At 57.8% G+C, this 18,679-nt stretch overlaps 1 protein-coding gene across 4 annotated transcripts in view; it reads right to left on the bottom strand.

The window, feature by feature from the left end:
* The window catches only part of SLC4A1 (solute carrier family 4 member 1 (Diego blood group)), a 40,115-nt gene that overhangs the window by 4,543 nt on the left and 16,893 nt on the right, over nt 1-18,679 (bottom strand). For 3 of the 4 annotated variants that reach the window (XM_038385764.2, XM_038385765.2, XM_038385766.2), the window contains exons 5-19: nt 16,632-16,809; nt 15,629-15,764; nt 14,858-14,999; nt 14,337-14,418; nt 13,642-13,826; nt 12,455-12,665; nt 11,545-11,757; nt 11,226-11,374; nt 10,197-10,391; nt 5,693-5,842; nt 4,126-4,218; nt 3,044-3,210; nt 2,088-2,341; nt 1,378-1,547; nt 301-474 (exon numbers count right to left, since the gene is read on the bottom strand). In XM_038385764.2, the coding sequence (XP_038241692.1) occupies nt 301-474; nt 1,378-1,547; nt 2,088-2,341; nt 3,044-3,210; nt 4,126-4,218; nt 5,693-5,842; nt 10,197-10,391; nt 11,226-11,374; nt 11,545-11,757; nt 12,455-12,665; nt 13,642-13,826; nt 14,337-14,418; nt 14,858-14,999; nt 15,629-15,764; nt 16,632-16,809 (2,499 nt within the window). Of the gene's footprint in view, nt 1-300; nt 475-1,377; nt 1,548-2,087; nt 2,342-3,043; nt 3,211-4,125; nt 4,219-5,692; nt 5,843-10,196; nt 10,392-11,225; nt 11,375-11,544; nt 11,759-12,454; nt 12,666-13,641; nt 13,827-14,336; nt 14,419-14,857; nt 15,000-15,628; nt 15,765-16,631; nt 16,810-18,679 lie in introns of all 4 variants that reach the window. The other variant, XM_043503477.1, reaches the window with a different exon arrangement.

Below are 18,679 nucleotides of genomic sequence, written 5' to 3'. Positions count from 1 at the left end.
TGGAAGGAAGCAGGGATACCATTAGGGCTCTCGTGGGATGGGGGGTAGGAGCAGAGAGAACCAGGAAGCCCTGAGGGCCTGCCCTGCCCAGTTGAGTGGCTCTCTTTTCAGGGCATGGGAATGGGACTCACATCTTGGGTGCTGGAGGATGGGGATGGAAGATCAAGTGCTGTCCAGAAAGGAATTGGGAAGCGCCCTCCTCTCTGATGATTCTCTATCAGGGAGCTGCTCCCCACCTCCATGTCCTCCCCTCCCACCTCTTGGAGCAAAGGCTTAGGGTGCGGGGCAATGGATACCTACACACTTGAGTTCGATGTCCTTGAAGATCTTAGGGAGCAGGAAGCGGCGCAGGGGCACTGTCAGGATGAGGAGAAACGGCAACGCCAAGGAGGCCGGGGTGGACTTCACCACCCACAGGGTGGCCAGGCACATGATCTGGGTGACTGTGAAGATGTGCATCCGCCAGGTCTTCACCTTGAAGGCAGAAGCCCGGGAGATTAAGAGCTGCCCCGGTGGCCCCCACCCCTGAGACCGCACCCTCCCGCCCCCCCACTTGGGCAGAGCCACAACCCACTTGATGCACAGGACCCCGTGAACCAGCAGGAGAGCACCAAGAGCAAGCACCTCCCCTCTCTGCATGTCCCACAGGTCAGATCTGTGCCATGGAGAGGAATGAAGTGTCTCCCCGCTGCTTCCCAGACCTGGGGAAGCAGGGGGCATCTGCAGCCTGGAACTGGGGAGGTGAGGATCTCTGGGGACAGGAGAGAGGAAGGGTTTCTGTGCGGGTGATCTGAGTAGTGGGTGGTCCATGCCAAGTCTGCCCTGGCCCTGCCCCTGGCCCTCCAGGCCCCAAGTGGGAGCGGGATGATCTTTCCTCCTTTCTGATAAGACTGGTGCTGGGCGCTGTGATCCCAGCGGCCTCAAGGCTGGGCTGGCCAATGCGCTGCCCCTGCTCCCCCAACACTGTGAGTTAGCGCCTGAGGGGCTGGCTTAGATCATGCCCCCTGCAACACTTCTCCAGCCGTCAGGCCCTGTGTGGGGAGCTAGGTTCCATTGGGCCCTGGGGCTCCTGCCAGTTCAGGACTCAGACAGGATTTGTGCACAGGCTGCTGTGGCTCAGAGGGGCCATTAGGGTCGCCCAAGTCCTGGGGCCTCCTGGGAAATTTTCCCTGTAGCCACGTAAGTCTGAGGAGCTGCAACCAAATGTGAGCCAGAGCTGTGCAGTACCGACACCCGTCTTGTCTGCAACGCACCTGACAGCGGAAAGCATGGGAAGACCTGTCCCTTCTGCCCTTCCTCAGCTGGGAGAGCCTGTCCCCACCCCACCCGGCCAAGGAAAACCCCCCACAACGAAGCAGAGAGGAGCAGCGCCCTCACCCGTTTGACGTAGGGCTCGTCGGGGTGGTACTTGGGTGGCTTCAGCAGGAGGAGGATGCGGTCATAGAGCTGGATCCCATTCAAGGAGGTGACCCCCATGTAGAGGAAGATCCCGAAGAGCACAGCCAGCGGGATCAGCTTCAGGATGGGTTCCATGAGGATCGAGAGACCTGCCGGGGAGAGAGGCGTCCCTGTGAGAATGGAGTGGCCTAGAAACGCCAGCTTGGCTGGAGGGTGAGCCTTCCCTTCACGGGCCAGCTGGAGAGCTGCCAAGACCCAGCCCGGACCTCGGTGCCAGCACCGGCCCAGCGTTCCTCTTGCATTGTCCCATTTCTCATGTGCACAGGGAAAGGTCCCAAGAGATGCCTTGTTAGCCACAGAAGAGGCTGCAGGAAAGCACATCTCCTTTGTCCCCTCAGCACCATCTTCATCCCTGCCCTGGCAAGTTCTCGCCACAGCCAGTCTGTCCTTGGCTGCTTGCTTGAGAGGGAAGCCATCCGTGGCTGTAGTTTTTGCACTGCAGACGCTGGTCTTGCTAGGAACTGGGCCACGACCATCTCCGCAAACACAGCCATGGTCACTGCCCACTGGGGCTGAATCTGAACTAGCCACCTAGAGGGGCCATGCTCCATCATCCTATTCCCAGCCCACTTGAGCCATTCAGGCTGCTGGGATGGTGCCCTCCTGAAAGCCCATTTAGAAAGACTCACCTACAAGGATGGACACCAGGAGCCCACTGATCCTCTGCTCCTTGACCTCCTGGACATGGGCCTTCTCCCCGGGGGTGGTGGTCTTGGCCATCACTGTCAGGGCGTTGGCGTGAGTGATGGTCCTCACCGTGGTGGCACTGAGCCAGGGCATGCCAAAGAGCGCGGCTATGCCTCCCATGCCAACAATCAGCAGCAGATCCAGATGAAAACCCGAACCCTTCACCAGCTTCCTCTCGGGCTTGCTCACAATCAGCCTGGGGGAGAGGGTGAAATAGCATCCGCTGTAATCCAAGGATTGTGCCCATCCATCCCTCCTCCCCCCGCCAGCCTCCCTGCTCTCACCCCCCTGAAGCAGCAGGAGAGAGGACAGCCCTTCCAATCCTCAGATCTGCAGAGGGATGGAGCCCCCAGGGTCTCTTCAGCAGTAAGGTCGGGGCTCTTCTCTTTGTTCTTCTGCTTCTCCATCCCTTCTTTTCTTCCTCTTTTCTATCCCTTCCTCCTCTTCTTCTCACTTGCTCTGCTGTATCTCCATCTCTCCACCACTCCTTTTCGCAGCCCCAATCTCCAGGTCTCCCTCTCCCTCTCCCACACCCTCCAGTCACTTACGTCAGGAGTTCTCACCCTTTTTCTTTCTGAGGCCCCCCCAACATGCTATAAAAACTCCATGGCCCACTATGCCACAACAACTGTTTTTCTGCATATAAAAGCCAGAGCCAGCATTAGGTCAGTTGCAAGCAGGGCAGTTGCCCAGGGCCCCACACCACAGGGGACCCTGCGAAGCTAAGTTGCTCAGACTTCAGCTTCAGCCCTAGGTGGCAGGTCTCGGGGCACCGGGCTTCAGCCCCATGTGGTTGGGCTTCGGCTTTCTGCCTTTGGCCCCAAGAAGGCTAACGCTGGCTCTGCTCTGCAGACCCCCTGAAAACCCCCGGACCCCTGGTTGAGAACCACTGCCTTACGTTGTGATCTGCGACTCCAGAAAAATGAGGATAAAGACCAAGACGGCAGGAAGGGCAGCACCAAACATCATCCAGATTGGGAAGTCTTTGTTTTTCCCCAGCGGATGGATGAACCATCCCCGGGCAGCTGTATTGGAGACCTGGAGGCCTTTAGGAACGCTAAGTTTCTGGAAGAGAGACCGAGAGAGATGAATGATCCAAATGCCCGAATCCGGAGCCAGGCAGTGGCAGAAGGGACGGAGCACCCGGGAGTCTGCAGCAGAGAATGAACATGGGCGTGGGGCCCTGAGAGGTCACTAGCATGGAGCGCTCCGAAATGGAGACTGGCCCTTCTCTAATGCCTTTCATTTGAGGACCTCCAAGCACGCTGCAGAGCAGTTAATTAATGCAACCGTATTAGCTCTGCCCTTGGAGGTTGGTACCAAGAGGTGAAATGACTCACTGATGATCACATGGGCCAGCTGGCTGCAGACATAGGAATAGAACCCAGGAGTCCTGATGCCCAGTCTCCAGCTCTAATCATCAGACAACAATCCATGCCCAGAGCAAGGAATAGAATCCAGGAGTCCTCACTCCCCATCCCATGATGGCCTGGTCTACACTAAACATTTAGGTCAACATAGATCTGTCAGTCAGGGGCTTGAAAAATCTACCCTCCTGGGCACTGTAGCTATGTTGACCTATGTAGACACAGCAAGGTTGACAGAAAACCGCTTCTGTTGATCTACCTATCATTGTTTGGGGAGGTGTTGTTCCTACAGCACTGAAGAAAAACCTTTTGTTCCTGTAGGCTGTGTCTACACAACGGGGGTATTCCAGCCTAGCCCCCCCCAATCACATTCCTTTCTCAGACACAGGCTTAGAAAGCAGGAGTTCTGAGGGCCAGCCTCCTACTCAAACCACTAGCCCGCACCCTGTCCACCATCCGTGAAGTCTGCAAAGTGGATGGAAGGAGCGACACACACAGACGTGAGATCGTGAGCATTCTCAGGCCAATGCTGACCACTCATGCCGAGTCTGGCCCCTGCAAAAAGCCGGGGCCACATGCATCAATGCACCCTTCCCCTTCTTCACCCACTCACCTGGGTGTATGTGTTGTCCTTGATGAAGAAGTCGGCCAGCGCCATGATGAAGATGGAAATGGGGACCCCAAAGTCACCAATCACACGCCGGAGCTAAGGAAAAACAGCCATGTGAATCAAACAGCCACTGTGTCGCTGCTGGGGGCAGGGTCTGGGATACAGGCCATTTCACCTGTATGGGGTACTGGTTCCAATCTGGCCCCAGGTGTGGGGGGACTGGCTCTCCCGGTGGGGCCTAGGAGATGGTACACAGGGCTTCTCACCTCCTTGGGTCTAATCTGGGCGCAGGTCAAGGGGACTGGCTGGCTCACAGTGGGTTTAGGAATGGGATTTGGGGGGGCTTTTGCCTGTAGGTTCAGCCCAAGTTGGTGAACTGGTGGCACTAGGGAAGGGAATAATTAGCCTTTCACCTCAAGGTCAGCAGTTCAGATCTGATAACTCTTCCTTTGCCTGCACCTGTCTGGTGTGGGATCCTGGTGGCTCCCACCCAAGCCTTGGCCATGACTTGCTGGGAAAGTGGCCTGCATGTCCCTGCTGATGAAAGCCAGGCAGGAGGGAAGTACTGGGTGTGAGAGGGGTCTGTGGGTGGAGTCCCTCAGAAAGGAGGTCAGAGAACTACAGGAGGAAACAGCTTGTCTGCGTAGCATCCAGGAGCGTGAGGACCGTGGAGATGTCTGGGGTGGTGGATACTGGCCAACTACAGATGAGTGCAGAAGCCCCAGAAGAGAGAGAGAAACTGGCTGCTCTGGGAGGAAGAGACAGAGGCTGGCTGCTCTCGGGTACAAGGCTCCCACCCAGCTCCTTTGTCCATCGAGGTGAAGAACCAGCCCATGCTGTACTGCGACAGGAGGTGAGGAGCAGACCCCATGGGCAGAGGAGGAGCCATTCGCCCCCAAGGGGAATGGATGCCTCCATCTGCAGACCTGACCCAGGGCCTCCGTGACCTTTTAAGCATGTCTGCCTCTCTGGCGGCTTGGTTGAAGGGGGCTCGGCGGGTCTCAGGGCCGTGCCCCGATCCCAGGACATACCCCTGGCTGGCAGGCTGAGCAGAGAGACTGAGGACCGAACGGGGGCTGGCCTGCAACTCGCGGGTGGAGGATGCAGGCAGGCACCCTGGAGATCGCCATGGAAATGCACAGCTGGGGAGTCCCACAGGTGGCGAGCTGGCATGGCTGCCCTAGGGAGAGACCTAACTTCGCCAACGCCCATCCCCTAGCCACTTTAAACCCAAACCGACACGTTTAGTCCCAAATCCTGCCCCCTCCCAAGCAGCTGGGCTGGGCACTGCAGGGACCCTGGGGTGAGAGGGGAGCCTCCCCCTCTGGTGATGGAGCCGCTCTGCAAACCCTACACTAGAAGTGCCGAGGAGATAACCCGCTGCTCAGGTTAAAAAGTCCCAGCTGAGGCCTTGGCCTTCAGCCCAAGTCACAGTGACTTTTAGTGCTGGGAGTCCCAGATTCCAGCCCCACGGTCGGACAATGGGGCGAGTGGGGCCCCACAATGTGGCTCCCCCAGGGGCTGTACGAAGGAGCCACAGCAGGAGGCCAGGCCTGGCGCTGAGACCCACCTTGCCGGGCAGGAAGGCGCTGTTCTTGAACTTGCGCAGGAAGAAGGCGATGAAGAAGGTGCCGGCCATGAGGACCAGGGAGAGCAGGGCTGTGTTGGGTTGCGGGTCTCTGGACACGTAACTCTTCTGCAGGGGGTGCTTTTGGAAGATCTGGGGAGGAAGCCAGCGGGTCAGGGAGGCAGGACGGAGGGCAGGTGGCAATCGCAGGATGGTCTTGAGTCCATTTCTCTAGAGCCCCCCCCCCGACCCCGAGCCCTGCTCCTGCTTCAGCCCATCCATAGGGGCAGCGGTACCCTCCCCTTCCGGGGCTTTGTGCCAACCTCCTCACAGGGCCACCCAGTGGCGGGGTTGGATTAATCTTAGAGCATGATCCCTTTGGGACATAAACCCCAGCCCCTCTTTCCTGCCTAGAGCAGACACTGTCAGCACCACACCCCCCCCATACTTTCTGGGCATCCGTGGGGGATGGTTCATAGGCTACAATTTCTATCGATCCCCGTGGGATTGAGATTCAGTGGAGGGGAGCTGTCCCAGACAGGGGGCGTGGGAAGGGCTTGACTGGGGACAGAAAGGGAAGTGAAATCCCACAGGAAAGGCAAGAGACAGATTGGACTCTCCCCGCTTGACCTGTCTTCACTGCCCCCATGGCAGGGGTGAGACCCCGTAGCTCCCAAGGAGACAGGAGGCTGCTATGGCATGGGAGTGGGGAGGGGACTGCGAGAAGAGAGAGGGTTTAGATTCGGGTCCCATTTCATGCCTCCCATGCACCTGCCACCCCTGGCTACCTCTCCCCTGCCCCAGCCCTTTTCGGGGTTTTATTCCAGGCGCCCATTCCTCCCGCAGCGTTAAAAGAGACCAACAGAGCAGAGCGTGGATCAGGGCCCAGTTGCACTGTACTGGGTTCAGTGCCGCTGCTGGCGTCCCCGATACCCTTTGTGGGCTGGCCACCTGCCCGCTGTCTGTGTTCATGACCCGATCCGTGTCCGCACCCAAACGCAGCACGGGCAGCCACAGGCAGGACCAGCCTTAGGAGGAAAAACCAAATGCCCGGCTGGACTTTTCAAACAACCCCCCTCCTCCAAATGCTACTGAAATTCAACTGGAGCTGGGCACCTAACTCCCCTGGGCCCACTGTGTTACATACACCTGGCATAGCTAAGTGGTGACCAAGAGAGGGGGCTGAATAACTGTCCCCGTGCACCTGCAGGGGGAGGTGCTGGTGGGGAGGTGGGGTAACTAGGAAGGATGGGGTGAAACTGAGCAATGTAACCAGGAAACCCTGACAGTGAGCTCCCTAAGTTTGTGGAATTGCCCCCCTCTGGGAAAGGGGGGGAGCCCCATTGCATGGGCTGATTAAAGCCAGCCCTGGAGAATGCAGGGCCAGAGATAATCCTGTCCCAGTAAGGAGGGTGGCCTAGCTGTGTCCCTCTGTACCTTCCCCCTCGCCCGTCCATAGCGCACTCTGACACACAGCTGCATTGTGCTACTGCTTGTGTTTTAGGAGCACACCTCTCTGGGTGTCCGGTGCGCTATCCCTGCTCTGGCAGGAGGGACCGGCCTGTCAGGGTGTGGGCCATGGGAATGCCGAGGGAACAGCAGCAGCTGGCAGCGTGGAAGGATGGGAAAGGGGCGTTATTTTTAGCATCAATATCCTCCTTGTTTCATTTGAAACAAAGCTCCAGTGAGTGGGAAACCAATGGGGCAGCTGACTGCTGTGAGGGAGTCTGTGTGGGGGTTTGTGTGTGTCATTGTGTGTCCATGTGCTCCGTGTGTGTGTGTCCATGTGTTGTGTGACTGTGACTGTGTCCATCTGAGTGTCTGAGCGTGGTGGGTATCTGTGTGATTCTCTGTGTGTGTCCAGGTGTGTGTGTGTGTCCATGTGTTGTGTGCTTGTGCCCATCTGAGCGTCTGAGCGTGGTGGGTATCTGTGTGACTTGTCTGTGTGTGTCCAGGTATGTGTGTGTGTGTCCCCATGTGTTGTGTGCTTGTGCCCATCTGAGTGTCTGAGCGTGGTGGGTATCTGTCTGACTTGTCTGTGTGTGTCCAGGTGTGTGTGTGTCTTTCTGTGTCCAGGTGATGTGTGTCTGTGTGTGTGTGTGTCCATGTGTTGTGTGACTGTGCTCATCTGTCTGTGAGTTGTGCGATTTCCCTGTGTGATATATGTGTGTGTACATCTGAAAAAAGCCTCCTCTCTGGGAATCAGCCAGGGGCACCCAACAATGACAAGCTGCCACAGCTGGATCCCTCTCTTCCCCGGCTAGCCGTGGTTTCCAGCCATCCCCAGCTCTGCCCAAACAGACAGAGAAGCCCGATATCAGGCCTGTCAGCAGCGCAGAACCAGCAAAGTCTGCGCCATGCTGCTGTGGGCTGGGGGGTTCGGAGACATGGTTGGGGGGGTCTCCCAGGGCATAAACTGGAGCTGGGATTTGCATGTTGCAGCCTAGAATTAGCATCCCTGGGTGAAACTGAGGCACAGAATGGCGGCGGAGGAAGAAAAGCAGCTTATCAGATGGGCTTCATCTCCATCTCTCCCAGTTCTCCCTCCTGTATCTTTCTCTCTCCCCCATCCGCTCCCTGTTGCCCTCGCTCGCTCGCTCTCGGTTTCTATGGAAACCGTGTCTCTGTGACCTCATTTCCGGTGACCAAATTATTTTTTTTAACGGGTCAGTGAAATGTGGCGAAGATGCCAGCAAAGCTTCAGGTGCAGGGTTTCCAAACGGGCTTGTCTAGAGCAGGAACACGAGCAGTCACTTAGCGCCTGCAGCCGGCAAGGACCGTCCCGGTTAACGACGTGCCCGAGAGGCTAGGGTTGATCGCAGCCAGCGGACGTGGTTAAACACGACTAGCACTGTCTACACAAGGCAGTAACCTGTTTTGGTGCTAACATGTTAGCTGGCACGTGTAAAAAGCCCCTTACTTTCCTAATTTAGAATACCCCCCACGCGTGCTGCATGCAAATGCCAGGCGAACATATGCATATATGCTGCACAGACACCATCCGCGTGACGCTCTGTTACATACCCATACGCCCACACTTTATACGTAAATGCATTATGTACTCACACATGCAATCTGCAAACATGCTCCACGCATTCCCGCACAGCCATACGGACCCACAGCCCTGTGTATCCACACGATCACATCCGGGTCCGTTACACATCCCTAGAGACATGGGCATCCCGCCGTGTAGCAGGGCAGTTACCCCGCTCCGGTGGGGAAAAACCCAGGCTGATTGGGGAAGCAGCCACAGCTGGGGCCAAGCCCAAGCAGGCCACTGCAGGCCCTATAAAAGGGTTGGGAGCCAGGATCTGAGTCAGTCTCTATCCAGCCCTGGAGGGAGAAGGATCTGGCTGCCTGGGAGCACAGGGTACTGGAAGCGGAGCAGGGCTGTGGAAGGGCAAGAGGAGCTGGGGAGCTCCAGCCTGGTAAACCCCCAGGCTGAGCCCTGGTTAAAGGCCCAAGGCAGGTACTGGGGCTACAGAGGTGCAGCCCGGGCATAGGGAGAGGCAGATGGTCCAACCCCCTTGCCAGTGATGAGTGGCCATGACACTGCAGTTTGCCCCAGTGAAGGGGGCTGGATGATGACTGGCAGTAGCCACTGAGGCAAGGTGGGCATAGAGGGGTGGAGGTTCCCCTGGGAGGGGAGACCCAGAGTGTGGGGGTACTGCTGGGGGCAGAACCCTAAGGAAAGGGGCAACGGTTCTGGGAGGGACACGGGGACCTGAGGCAGGTGAGACACTGGCCATTAGAGGGCACTCCGAGGCTGGAAAGAGCTATTTCCCAGACAACCAGTAAGAGGTGCTGTGTCTGTGAGTCATCGCTCTGCTACGCTCCACCTACCCACCCACTGACAGACCCAACAATCACAAGTAATCCTGTCCACCAACACAATTGTTACACGGAGGAGGGAGAAGAATTGTTCTTCTCAGCCTCTCAGGATAGGACAAGAAGCAATGGGCTTAAATTGCAGCAAGGGAGGTTTAGGTTGGACATTAGGAAAAACTTCCTGTCAGAGTAGTTAAATTGCCCAGGGAGGTTGTGGAATCTCCATCACTGGAGATTTTTAAGAGCAGGTTAGACAAACACCTGTCAGGGATGATCTAGATAATACTTAGTCCTGCCTTGAGTGCAGGGGACTGGACTAGATGACCTCCTGAGGTCTCTTCCAGTCCTATGATGCTATGAATTATATCCACACATGTGTGAAACTCCATCCCAAATCACACAACCATGCACCCCCATCCCCATATTTCATACGTGCACAATCACCCACTCACCTATGCACATGTGCAGAACATTACAACAATAGCACTATGGAGCAACCTGCCACCAGGCCGGGGATGGACACAGCGGACAAAGGGACTCAACCCGCTCAGGAGACCCACCCTGGGCAGGTCAGATACCAGCCAGGGTCTGTCTCTTGGGCAACTTGCATTTAGCTTGTGACAGCAATAAAACCTCTTTGAACAAAGCTGCAGGGTGGCCCTCCCTGCCCCGCCGTTACCGCGATGAGCTTGGCGAAGGTCTCGTAGATGAAGATGAGGGAGATGAGGAAGGAGAAGATCTCCTGGGTGTAGCGCGAGATGTAGCGCACCAGGAAGCTGCCCTCAAAGGCCACCACCAGCAGCACCAGGATGATGAGCCAGAAGCCGATCCAGACCCGGCCCACGATGTACTCCATGCCGTAGCTCTCACAGAACTGGGGGTGAGGGGGAAGCAAAGCAGAGCTTGAGTCTCCTCTGGTCCTTTTCCTTCTCCTCCGGTGGCCTCTCAGCTGGCCTCATCTCCACTTCTACCTTGGACCAGACAGGGCCTGGACCCACCAAGCCCCCCCTAAAACCCTTCACACTCTTCTTCCCAACCCCAATCTCCAAGAGACTCTGCCCCCCAAGAGACTCTGTCCTGCCTCCCCTCCTAACCAAGCCCTGCCTCCCCCCTGCCACCTCTTCACCCCAGCTCCCCCAGCTCCTGCTCCTAGCAGCCCAGCTCAGCCCGGACAGACCAGTCCTTCCTACACATTCTCCCCTCCACTATCCCACGCCCTCCTGCCACCCAGCCCGGGACCCCGCAGCTCCATCAACCCCGGCTTGGCCTCCTTCCCAATGGCTGGGGATGCTGTGGCCCAGCAGCATGGCCCTGGGCACTGCTGGGCTTTGCTCTGTCCATGGGCTCATGGCTCCGGTGGTCCCGAGGGTGGGGGCTGTCCCAGAGAAGGAGGGGGCAGCGCCTCCTGCTGGGAAGGACGGGTTGTGCTCCATCAGGCTGGAGTGATCCTCAAGCAGCGGGAGCGGGTATGAAGCTGGGAGGTGGAGACATGGGTCTCCCACTCCCCAGGTGCTGGGGGCCTGGGCTCCGGAAAGGTTTCTGCCCCAGGGGATGGGCTATGTAAGGCAGCTGGGTGAGGGCCTCATTGGGGGGAGAGCTGGACCTGCCACACCTTTCCGTGCAAAGCCACACGGGGGATCAAGCTGCGGGGCAGGTGGGGGGGACAATGGGCACATGCAGGCCTAGAGGAGGGAACCAGGGCACCTACCTTAAAAAAGGCTTCTTCAAAGACCAGCAGGGGACCCGAAAAGCCGACGACCAGCAGGGGCTGAGCGCCGAGGAGGCAGAAGATGATGCCCTGTGCGGCTGTGGAGACTAGCAGCTCCGAGACCCCTATCATGTTGCTTGTCTTTTCCCCTAGAAACAACAGTGCAAGTCAGCAGAGAGGGGTGGGGACCCCTGTGGGCCAGGGACGCCCCTGATCCCACCAGGGCACTCTCCAGAAGGGGTCTGGGGCTGCCTTAAGGGGCAGGGGCCCCAGGGAGTCACCCTGATTCCCTGGGGGCCAGCAGTTGGGTCCCACTTACCCAGCAGGCCCCCAAAGGTGATGGCCGGGGAGAGGGCTGCGAAATAAATGAAGATGACGGCAGCCAGGCACTGGGCACTGAGGGCGTCCTTGATGTCACTGAGGTATTTGGGGTAACGGCGCTTGATGTCCCGCACCAGGCCCCCGAAGGGCCGGCCAGTCCGCCGCAGGGGGTCGTCCTCCTCCCCGAGGGCCTTGTCTGCCAGGCCTAGATCTGCAGGGAGACAAAGGCACCGGTGGCCAGGCTTGGGAGGTAACGCCAGGAGTGAGGGGGAAATTCAGCCTCTGTCTTCACTCTCTCCTGGGCTTCCCCCAATGAGCCCCCAAACATGACTGACCCCTCGGCTGAGAGGGGATGTTAGTCCCCCATGCTGGCAGGCTCCCCACACCTGGCCCCAAGGGGCCACCATCTCCAGAGCAATCGGGGCTCAGCTCCATGTCCATGCAGCACCAGCCTGCAAACCCTGACCTCCAGGTGCTGCCCTCTCCTAAGTGGAGAGTGGGGCTCCCCACAATGTACTCAGTGTCAGGCTCTTCCCCCACAATGAGCCACCAAACCTGACCCTGACCCCCACCCCGGGGGGCATTGGAATTCAACATCCATGCTCCCTCCGCCCTGGGTTTCTTCCACGCTGCTCCCCAATAAACTTTCACCCGCCCCCTGCGCTGCCCCATTCATGCATCACACTCCCAAAGGATCCTTCCCATGGTGGGCAGGGACCAGGGGTGGTGGCTTTGGTCTGCTGGAGGTAGAAGAACCTCCATTGTCCTACTCAGGGGTCCCGTTGCTTTGATTTTCAAGGCCGTCTACCTGCCATCTACCGGTCGTTTACCACGCCGGGGGCCTCTAGGGCTAGGACAAGAGGCTTCTCCAGAACCTACATGCTGCCCCCAGACTGGGCCCTACATACCCAAGTCCTTTAAGATCTTCATTTCCAGCTTCTTCTCATCTGGCAGGTACCTCTTCCGCAGCAGCTCCTTCTGCATGGGCACCAGGCTCCTGAGGAGCTGCTCGTTCTGGATCTCGCAGGGCGGGAGGACAATGCTGCAATCCAGAAACTCCTCCACACCCTTTATCAGGTCCTGGCGCTCCTCCGCCAGGTAGGCGTCCCTACGGAACCCCTGCCAGGGGAGAGGGAGGCTCAGGAGGGCAGCGAGACTCCCCGCACGGGCACTGCCACGGCCTACTGCAGACCCCTGGGACCGCTCCATCACAGTGGGGCACCAGTGAGCTAAGGCCCTTCTAAACCATCCAGCCAGCTGGGCTCCCTGTCACCCTATATCCCATTCCAGCAGCTCAGGGCAGGTCTACACTGAAAACGCTGTGCCACTGCAGCTAACACTTCAGGGAAAACTCTGCTACACCAACAGGAGAGCTTTTCCAATCGCTTAACCCACCTCTGCGAGAGACAGCAGCTGTGTCGGCAGGAGGAGCCCGCCCGCGACAGAGCACTGTCTACACCAGGGGACGGGCTGGAGAAGAGGCCCAGAGGGGGGGAAAGGTTTTTGTTTGTGTTTAAAGACATTTCTGAGGCTTTTCGTTTTGCTGCCTGGGCCCCCGAAAGGGCGAGTCTGAAGCTGGTGACCCAGCCAGAGGGCTGAGTTACGGACAGAGAGACGGCCGCAGTGCCGGCGTGCCCATCGTCCGGGGGAGGGCTAGCCCAGTGAGAGAGCAGCTACCCCACGGCTGGCCAGGAGGGAGTGCCTCGCGGTGAGCAAACTGGGTCACGACACCCAGCACCGCCCGGTGGCGCTGTCCCGAAGTCTATCTGAGCAGATGGAAAGACCCCCCGTTGACTTCCATGAGCTTGGGATCAGGCCCTTAGAACACGGGCTCCTCACTCCAACCCCGAAAGGGCAGGAGGGCAAAGTCTTTTCCCGCCAGCTCTGCAGTGCCTCCCCCTGGCTAGGATGGAGGTATTCTCCTGAGCGGGAAGGCCAGAGGCCTTTAGCATGCGTGTTTGAGACAGGGCCAGATGTGGCTGTCAGGGAGTGGGATATAGGGCCCTGATATCCTATTCTGTATGAAGGCGGGGCAGGAGCCGCTGCCTGGGGGTGTCATGGGCACAGATCCCCAGTCTTTGGAAGGCCGCCTTACCCTTTCTGCCATCATGGTGGAGACGGCCCGTCCGATCTCGTGGTAACTGATGTGCGGGGAATCGGGTCCCAGCACCATGAAAAGGAACCTCACGGGGACGGGCACCTGCAGGACCAAGTCCAGCTCCACCGCTTCCCTCAGGCGCACAAAGGCCAAGGTGGGGTGATCCAGGAAGGCGGCACGGCCTAGAGAGATGATGGGATGGCAGGGGGGTCACTGGCAGGGCTCGGCACAGAGGGCAGGCGGAGGGGGACGGGTTCCAAGCACCGGCAAAGGGCTGGAGGGCGGGGGCAGGGAAAGGGAACAAAACGGAGAGAATGAAACAGGGCAGGAGGGGAAAGAGAGGGAGAGAGAGACGGAGCAAAGTGAGCGAGGTTACATCAAGCCAGACACGCAAGCAAAACAGCGTTTCAGCTGGGCACAGAGAAAGCTGCCCAAGTGCACGAGACAACAAAAGCCAGAACGTGGGACCTCCCCTCCCGCCCAGGCCAGCCTCTGCTGTGCGCCGAGTGGCATCTCCCCTCCCACAACTGGTCTTGCCCAGCTGGATCCTGGTGCCCAGCTTCCAGCAACGCTGGTTCCAGAGCAGCCACCTGAATCTGGCCTCCTGCCCAGCCCCTTCCCCGTGGTGGAGAGCAAGGGGCATGTAGCATGGCTTAGGAGCCCCAGGGGGCACAGGAGAGGGTTGCGCTCACCTACGAGGACCAGCGTGGCCTCCGCGTCCTCCGGGATCTTCTCGAGGAGCTGCTTCCTGGGGGCGCGCCCCTGGGGCCCTTCCTGCAGAGACGCAAATTCAGAGATTCTCATCCCGCGGGGGGCCACCCTCCCCCCCCGCCAGGGCACAGGTGTGTCATCAGCCGCGTTTCTCTCCATCGCGCTGCTGAGCCCACCTGTGGCCATGCCCACGGCTCACATCCCCAGCTGGACCAGCCCCAGCGCAGAGAGCAACCCCCCTTGAGATGCCCTCACTCCAGAAGCTGCAGCCTCCATGTGCACACGGCAGGCTCCTTTTCAGCCTTTTCAGGGTTCTTGGTGTCCCTTGCTGCTCGTTCACTCTACAGACCCAGGTCCCCCTGGTGGGACTCCACCAGCTGCCACCTGGCATGACGCAGGAGGCCCCGCAGATGCGCGCTGTTGGTGGGTCCCTCTGTCCCCTGCTGCTCCCCCCCCCATAAATGGCTGTCCTGAGGATGGCCCGTTCCCACCATCTCCTTGCCTGTTCTGTGCTCGTGAGCATCTGCATCTCGATCCGGTGATATTCCTGCATGAGAGGCTGGGCGGTGACCTCGTCCTTGGTGCCCTTTCGTTCCAGTTGGCCTGGGAAAAGGGTCCCCAGGGATTCAGACTCATCTGGGTGGCTGCAGAAAGGGGGAGGAAAAAACCCAGACCATATCACCCTGGGGGAGACACTGCCCAAGCAGATAGAGGGGTTTGTTCTACCTGCCCCCCCCCACACCCCACGTCCCATTGACCAAATAATTGTTAATTATCCCTAATTAATAAATTAATATTGATTGAGCATTTCATTGCAAAGGAACCTCCAATATTACAAAAACCTCTTGGGATTTGGCCGCAGGAATCACTTCACCAGCGACTGCAATGCGGCCACCTCCGTGATGGGACATGGTGGCTGATTAACTGCACCCAGTAATGCTGTGCGGTTTAGCAAAAGGAAGCAGAAGAAGACTGTTGTATCTGGGGGGGGGGGGTGGCCAGGCAAAGCTCTCCCAATTCCTCTCCTCCTCCCCCTCCACCTTCCCACAATCTTGCACATTGTATCGTCATTTGCACCTGCGTAAATGGGACTGGCACTTGTGCAAAGGGGCCTGCAGGATGAAACAATCCCAATCGGAATAGCCAGGATGCTGGGATTCCCCTAGCGCCCTCCCCTCCTCGGACTCCCTCCTTTCCCAGCTCCCCCAGAAAGAAGTCAAGGCCACAGCACATCCCCTCGCTGCCCTCCGGGCGGGTGGCAGAGGATCGGCACCTGTGCTGTAGCAGCAGGGTTCTCAGGATCGTCTCTCTGTCCTGTGGTTTGAGCTGCCCTTCATAGATCATTTGGTCGATCAGCTGATGGGTGATGCCTGCCAGGAACTTCTCAGGCAGGTCCAGAAGGACAGTGCCTGGGGGAGATGGGCAGAGGTCACTAGGGCTGAAGTCCTCCCTCCCTGCTCAAGCCATTAGTCATTGCCTCACCCAGGGCATGGAATCCCCCCTTCTCTGTCCATCCACCCTGAACTCCTCCTTCCCCTCCTGCTTTGTTCCGCATCTCACGCACTCTCTGTTCCCTCTGGCTCCGATTCTGCCCTGGGAGCAAAGGAGTGTGATACCTGGGTGCCTCCAGTAGCGCTTTGCCTGGGAGTAGGTGAGGGCAGAGGTGCAGGGAGCGACAGCATCAAGCCCTCTGAGTCTTGGCTCTGTTCTCTTCTTTCACTCCATAGTCTCTCTCTTTTCTTTCCAGTTCAAACCCCTCTCCAACCTACCAAACCATTGTATCTATTCTCCCCGTGCAACATGTTCCACCCTCCTGCTTCAGGGCACAAGCCAATTACTGGCCGATGCGGGTCAGGAAGGAATTTCCCAACCTATTCCAGATTCCGTGACTGGAGCCTTTGCGCTTCCCTTGGAAGTAACTGGCGCTAGCCCCTGGTGGAGGCAGGATATTGGGCTCAATGGCCAATTGGGTGCAGCATTTCCTATCAATAGGGCCAAACTGGGTGCTGGTGTAAGCATGTGCCTCTCCAGTGCAATAGATGTCGCGCTCCTCGCTTACGCCACTGACAAATATCATCCAGATGCTACCCATAATATTAAACTGAAGGACCAAGATCTGGCTCACTCTTCCTAGGTCACCCCTGCTCCATTCACTGTCTTCTTCCCTTGTTCCTGGCTCTTTATTATCTTTCTCTGACTGGCTCACTGTCCATGTCTCCCCTGCCCCCCTGCCCCTCTGTAGTATTGTTTCTGATCACCACTGCCCCTCTCCTCACCTTTCGTGAAGGCCCTGCGCACGTCCAGCAGGCTGCGGAATGTCAGGTATGAGAGGTGCGGCCTCCCCCAGTGCCCTGCCTCCTCAAAGTCCTCCTCCAGCTTGATCCAGTGGCCGGCCTCCATCCAGCGCAGCTCGTTGTTTCTATCCATGACCAGTTCTTGTAACTCCACATATGCCTGGGAAGGGAAGAACGGACAGGACACAGCCCTTGGAGAGCAGGCTGGGATCCTCTCCTGGGGTGGGCAGCCAAAGAGGTGGCCACAACATCCCCAATAATCCAGTGGCGATGCATGTGAGGGTGGTGATTGATGCCTGGCTGAGTATGCAGAGAGCCTGAAACAATAGCTCTGAGAGGGAGGATTGCAAACTTCCCCCAGGGCTCTGCCCACAACCCAATCTCCACCCGCTAAAGCTGCCAAAATGAGAGGCCAGATTTGGGGTCCCACACACGGGCTGCCATTCCACCACTGCCCCACTCTGCAACAGGAGCCGAGCAAAGGGGATCGTTCCAAAGGAGAGTCAGATGCCCGATTCCCATGGACAGCCAAGGGGAGTTGGATGCCTTCAGGCAGGTGCATCAAGGTGATGCAATGATCCACCTCCCTTCCCCCTGCCCTAGGAACTCGAGGCCCCATGAACCTCTAAGCTGCAGCGAGGTCTAGCTGTAGGGGTGTGGGGCACGGAGGTCAGCACCGCATGGAAATGGACCAGACGGTAAAACGTCCTCTAAACGAGGGGACAAGTTTCCAAAGACCCTAATCCTGCCCCTGCCTCCCGCAGTGCTGGGACGTGCCCAGGGCTACACGCTCACCCCAAGCTGAGCCCATCCAGGCCTTGGGAGGTGATCAACTTCCCTAAACTCCAGTGCACCCCTCACCTCGGAGTCCACAGCAAATCAGCCCCAGGAACTCGATGCCTTCTGGGCTCATGGCCTTATTCCAGTGTATGGATTCATTTGCCATGGGAGGCTACGGGACGTGCCAGCCTGGACTTACCCATGCCCCCTTTGCTCCCAGTATCAAGCCAGAAAGGTGGAAGGCACAGAGCCCTCCTTAGAATTCAATCCCTGGCTGATTCAAGCCCTCATAAGATCAAAACTTGGAGAGAGCAACTCACCAGGTATTAAAAACAACCCAGGGTCCTGCTTTCCCTCAGCTGGGTTTAGGCAAGTGACAGTGGGTGATTTAATTGATGGCTCCGGAGGGCGGGAACTAGCAATGCAATAAGGCTGGGGTGGAAATTCTGAACGAGATGGACCCATGAAGAGCCATGGGGAGACAAGACAAGACAAGTCTGGCTAATGATTATGTTACGTAGGCTTTGGTGGCTTTGACAGGTCCGGCGGGATAGCCAGGGCGGATCTGTCTAGGAGCCAGTGGCCAGTGTTAGTGGCTTCAGGCAAAGGTGCAAGAAACTCCCTAGTTGACTGTCATGGGATAACCTGCCCAGGGTTCTTCCCAATCCCCAGGCGGTTCGGGCCAGTTTTTCAAATCATCTGAGCACAGGTGCATGCTGGGTGGTGAGAACTTTGTAAACTTTGGCTCTTATTTAGGTGCCTATATGGGAATGGAGCTCTTAGGAAAGTCCGGCCCTGAGATCTTTGGAAAATCTGGCCTTAGTGGCTGGCTTTGGCCTGAAGCAGTAGTGCTGGCACCCTTTGTCCACGTGTAACATAAGGGTGCGTGCTCATGTTATCTATAGAAATGGCTGATCCCTTTGGAACTGCTGGGGAGTTCTTGGCCTCAGTGACATCTGGGGGCAGTGAGTTCCACAGGTGAGTTAGGCCTTGGGTAAACAAGTATGGCCTTGTATCAATTTAAAATGTGTTGCCTTCCAGCTTTGTTGGAAGGTAGAGTGAGGAACTAGGTGGGGAAACACCGCCCTGGACACATGGTGGGGAGAAAGATCTGCTGCTTATTTCAGAGAGAGCGACAGGAACAGACATGACTGAAGCAGGAGGAAGGCTCAGGAGCAGGGTGGGGGTGTTCCCCAGTAGTATCCTCTCTCCTTTATGCCCCATCTTCCCCTTCCCCCAGGCCTGATGCA

Source organism: Dermochelys coriacea, chromosome 27 (assembly GCF_009764565.3).
Source record: "Dermochelys coriacea isolate rDerCor1 chromosome 27, rDerCor1.pri.v4, whole genome shotgun sequence".
Lineage (NCBI taxonomy): Eukaryota > Metazoa > Chordata > Testudines > Dermochelyidae > Dermochelys > Dermochelys coriacea.
This window is presented reverse-complemented; position numbering and strand designations above follow the sequence as displayed.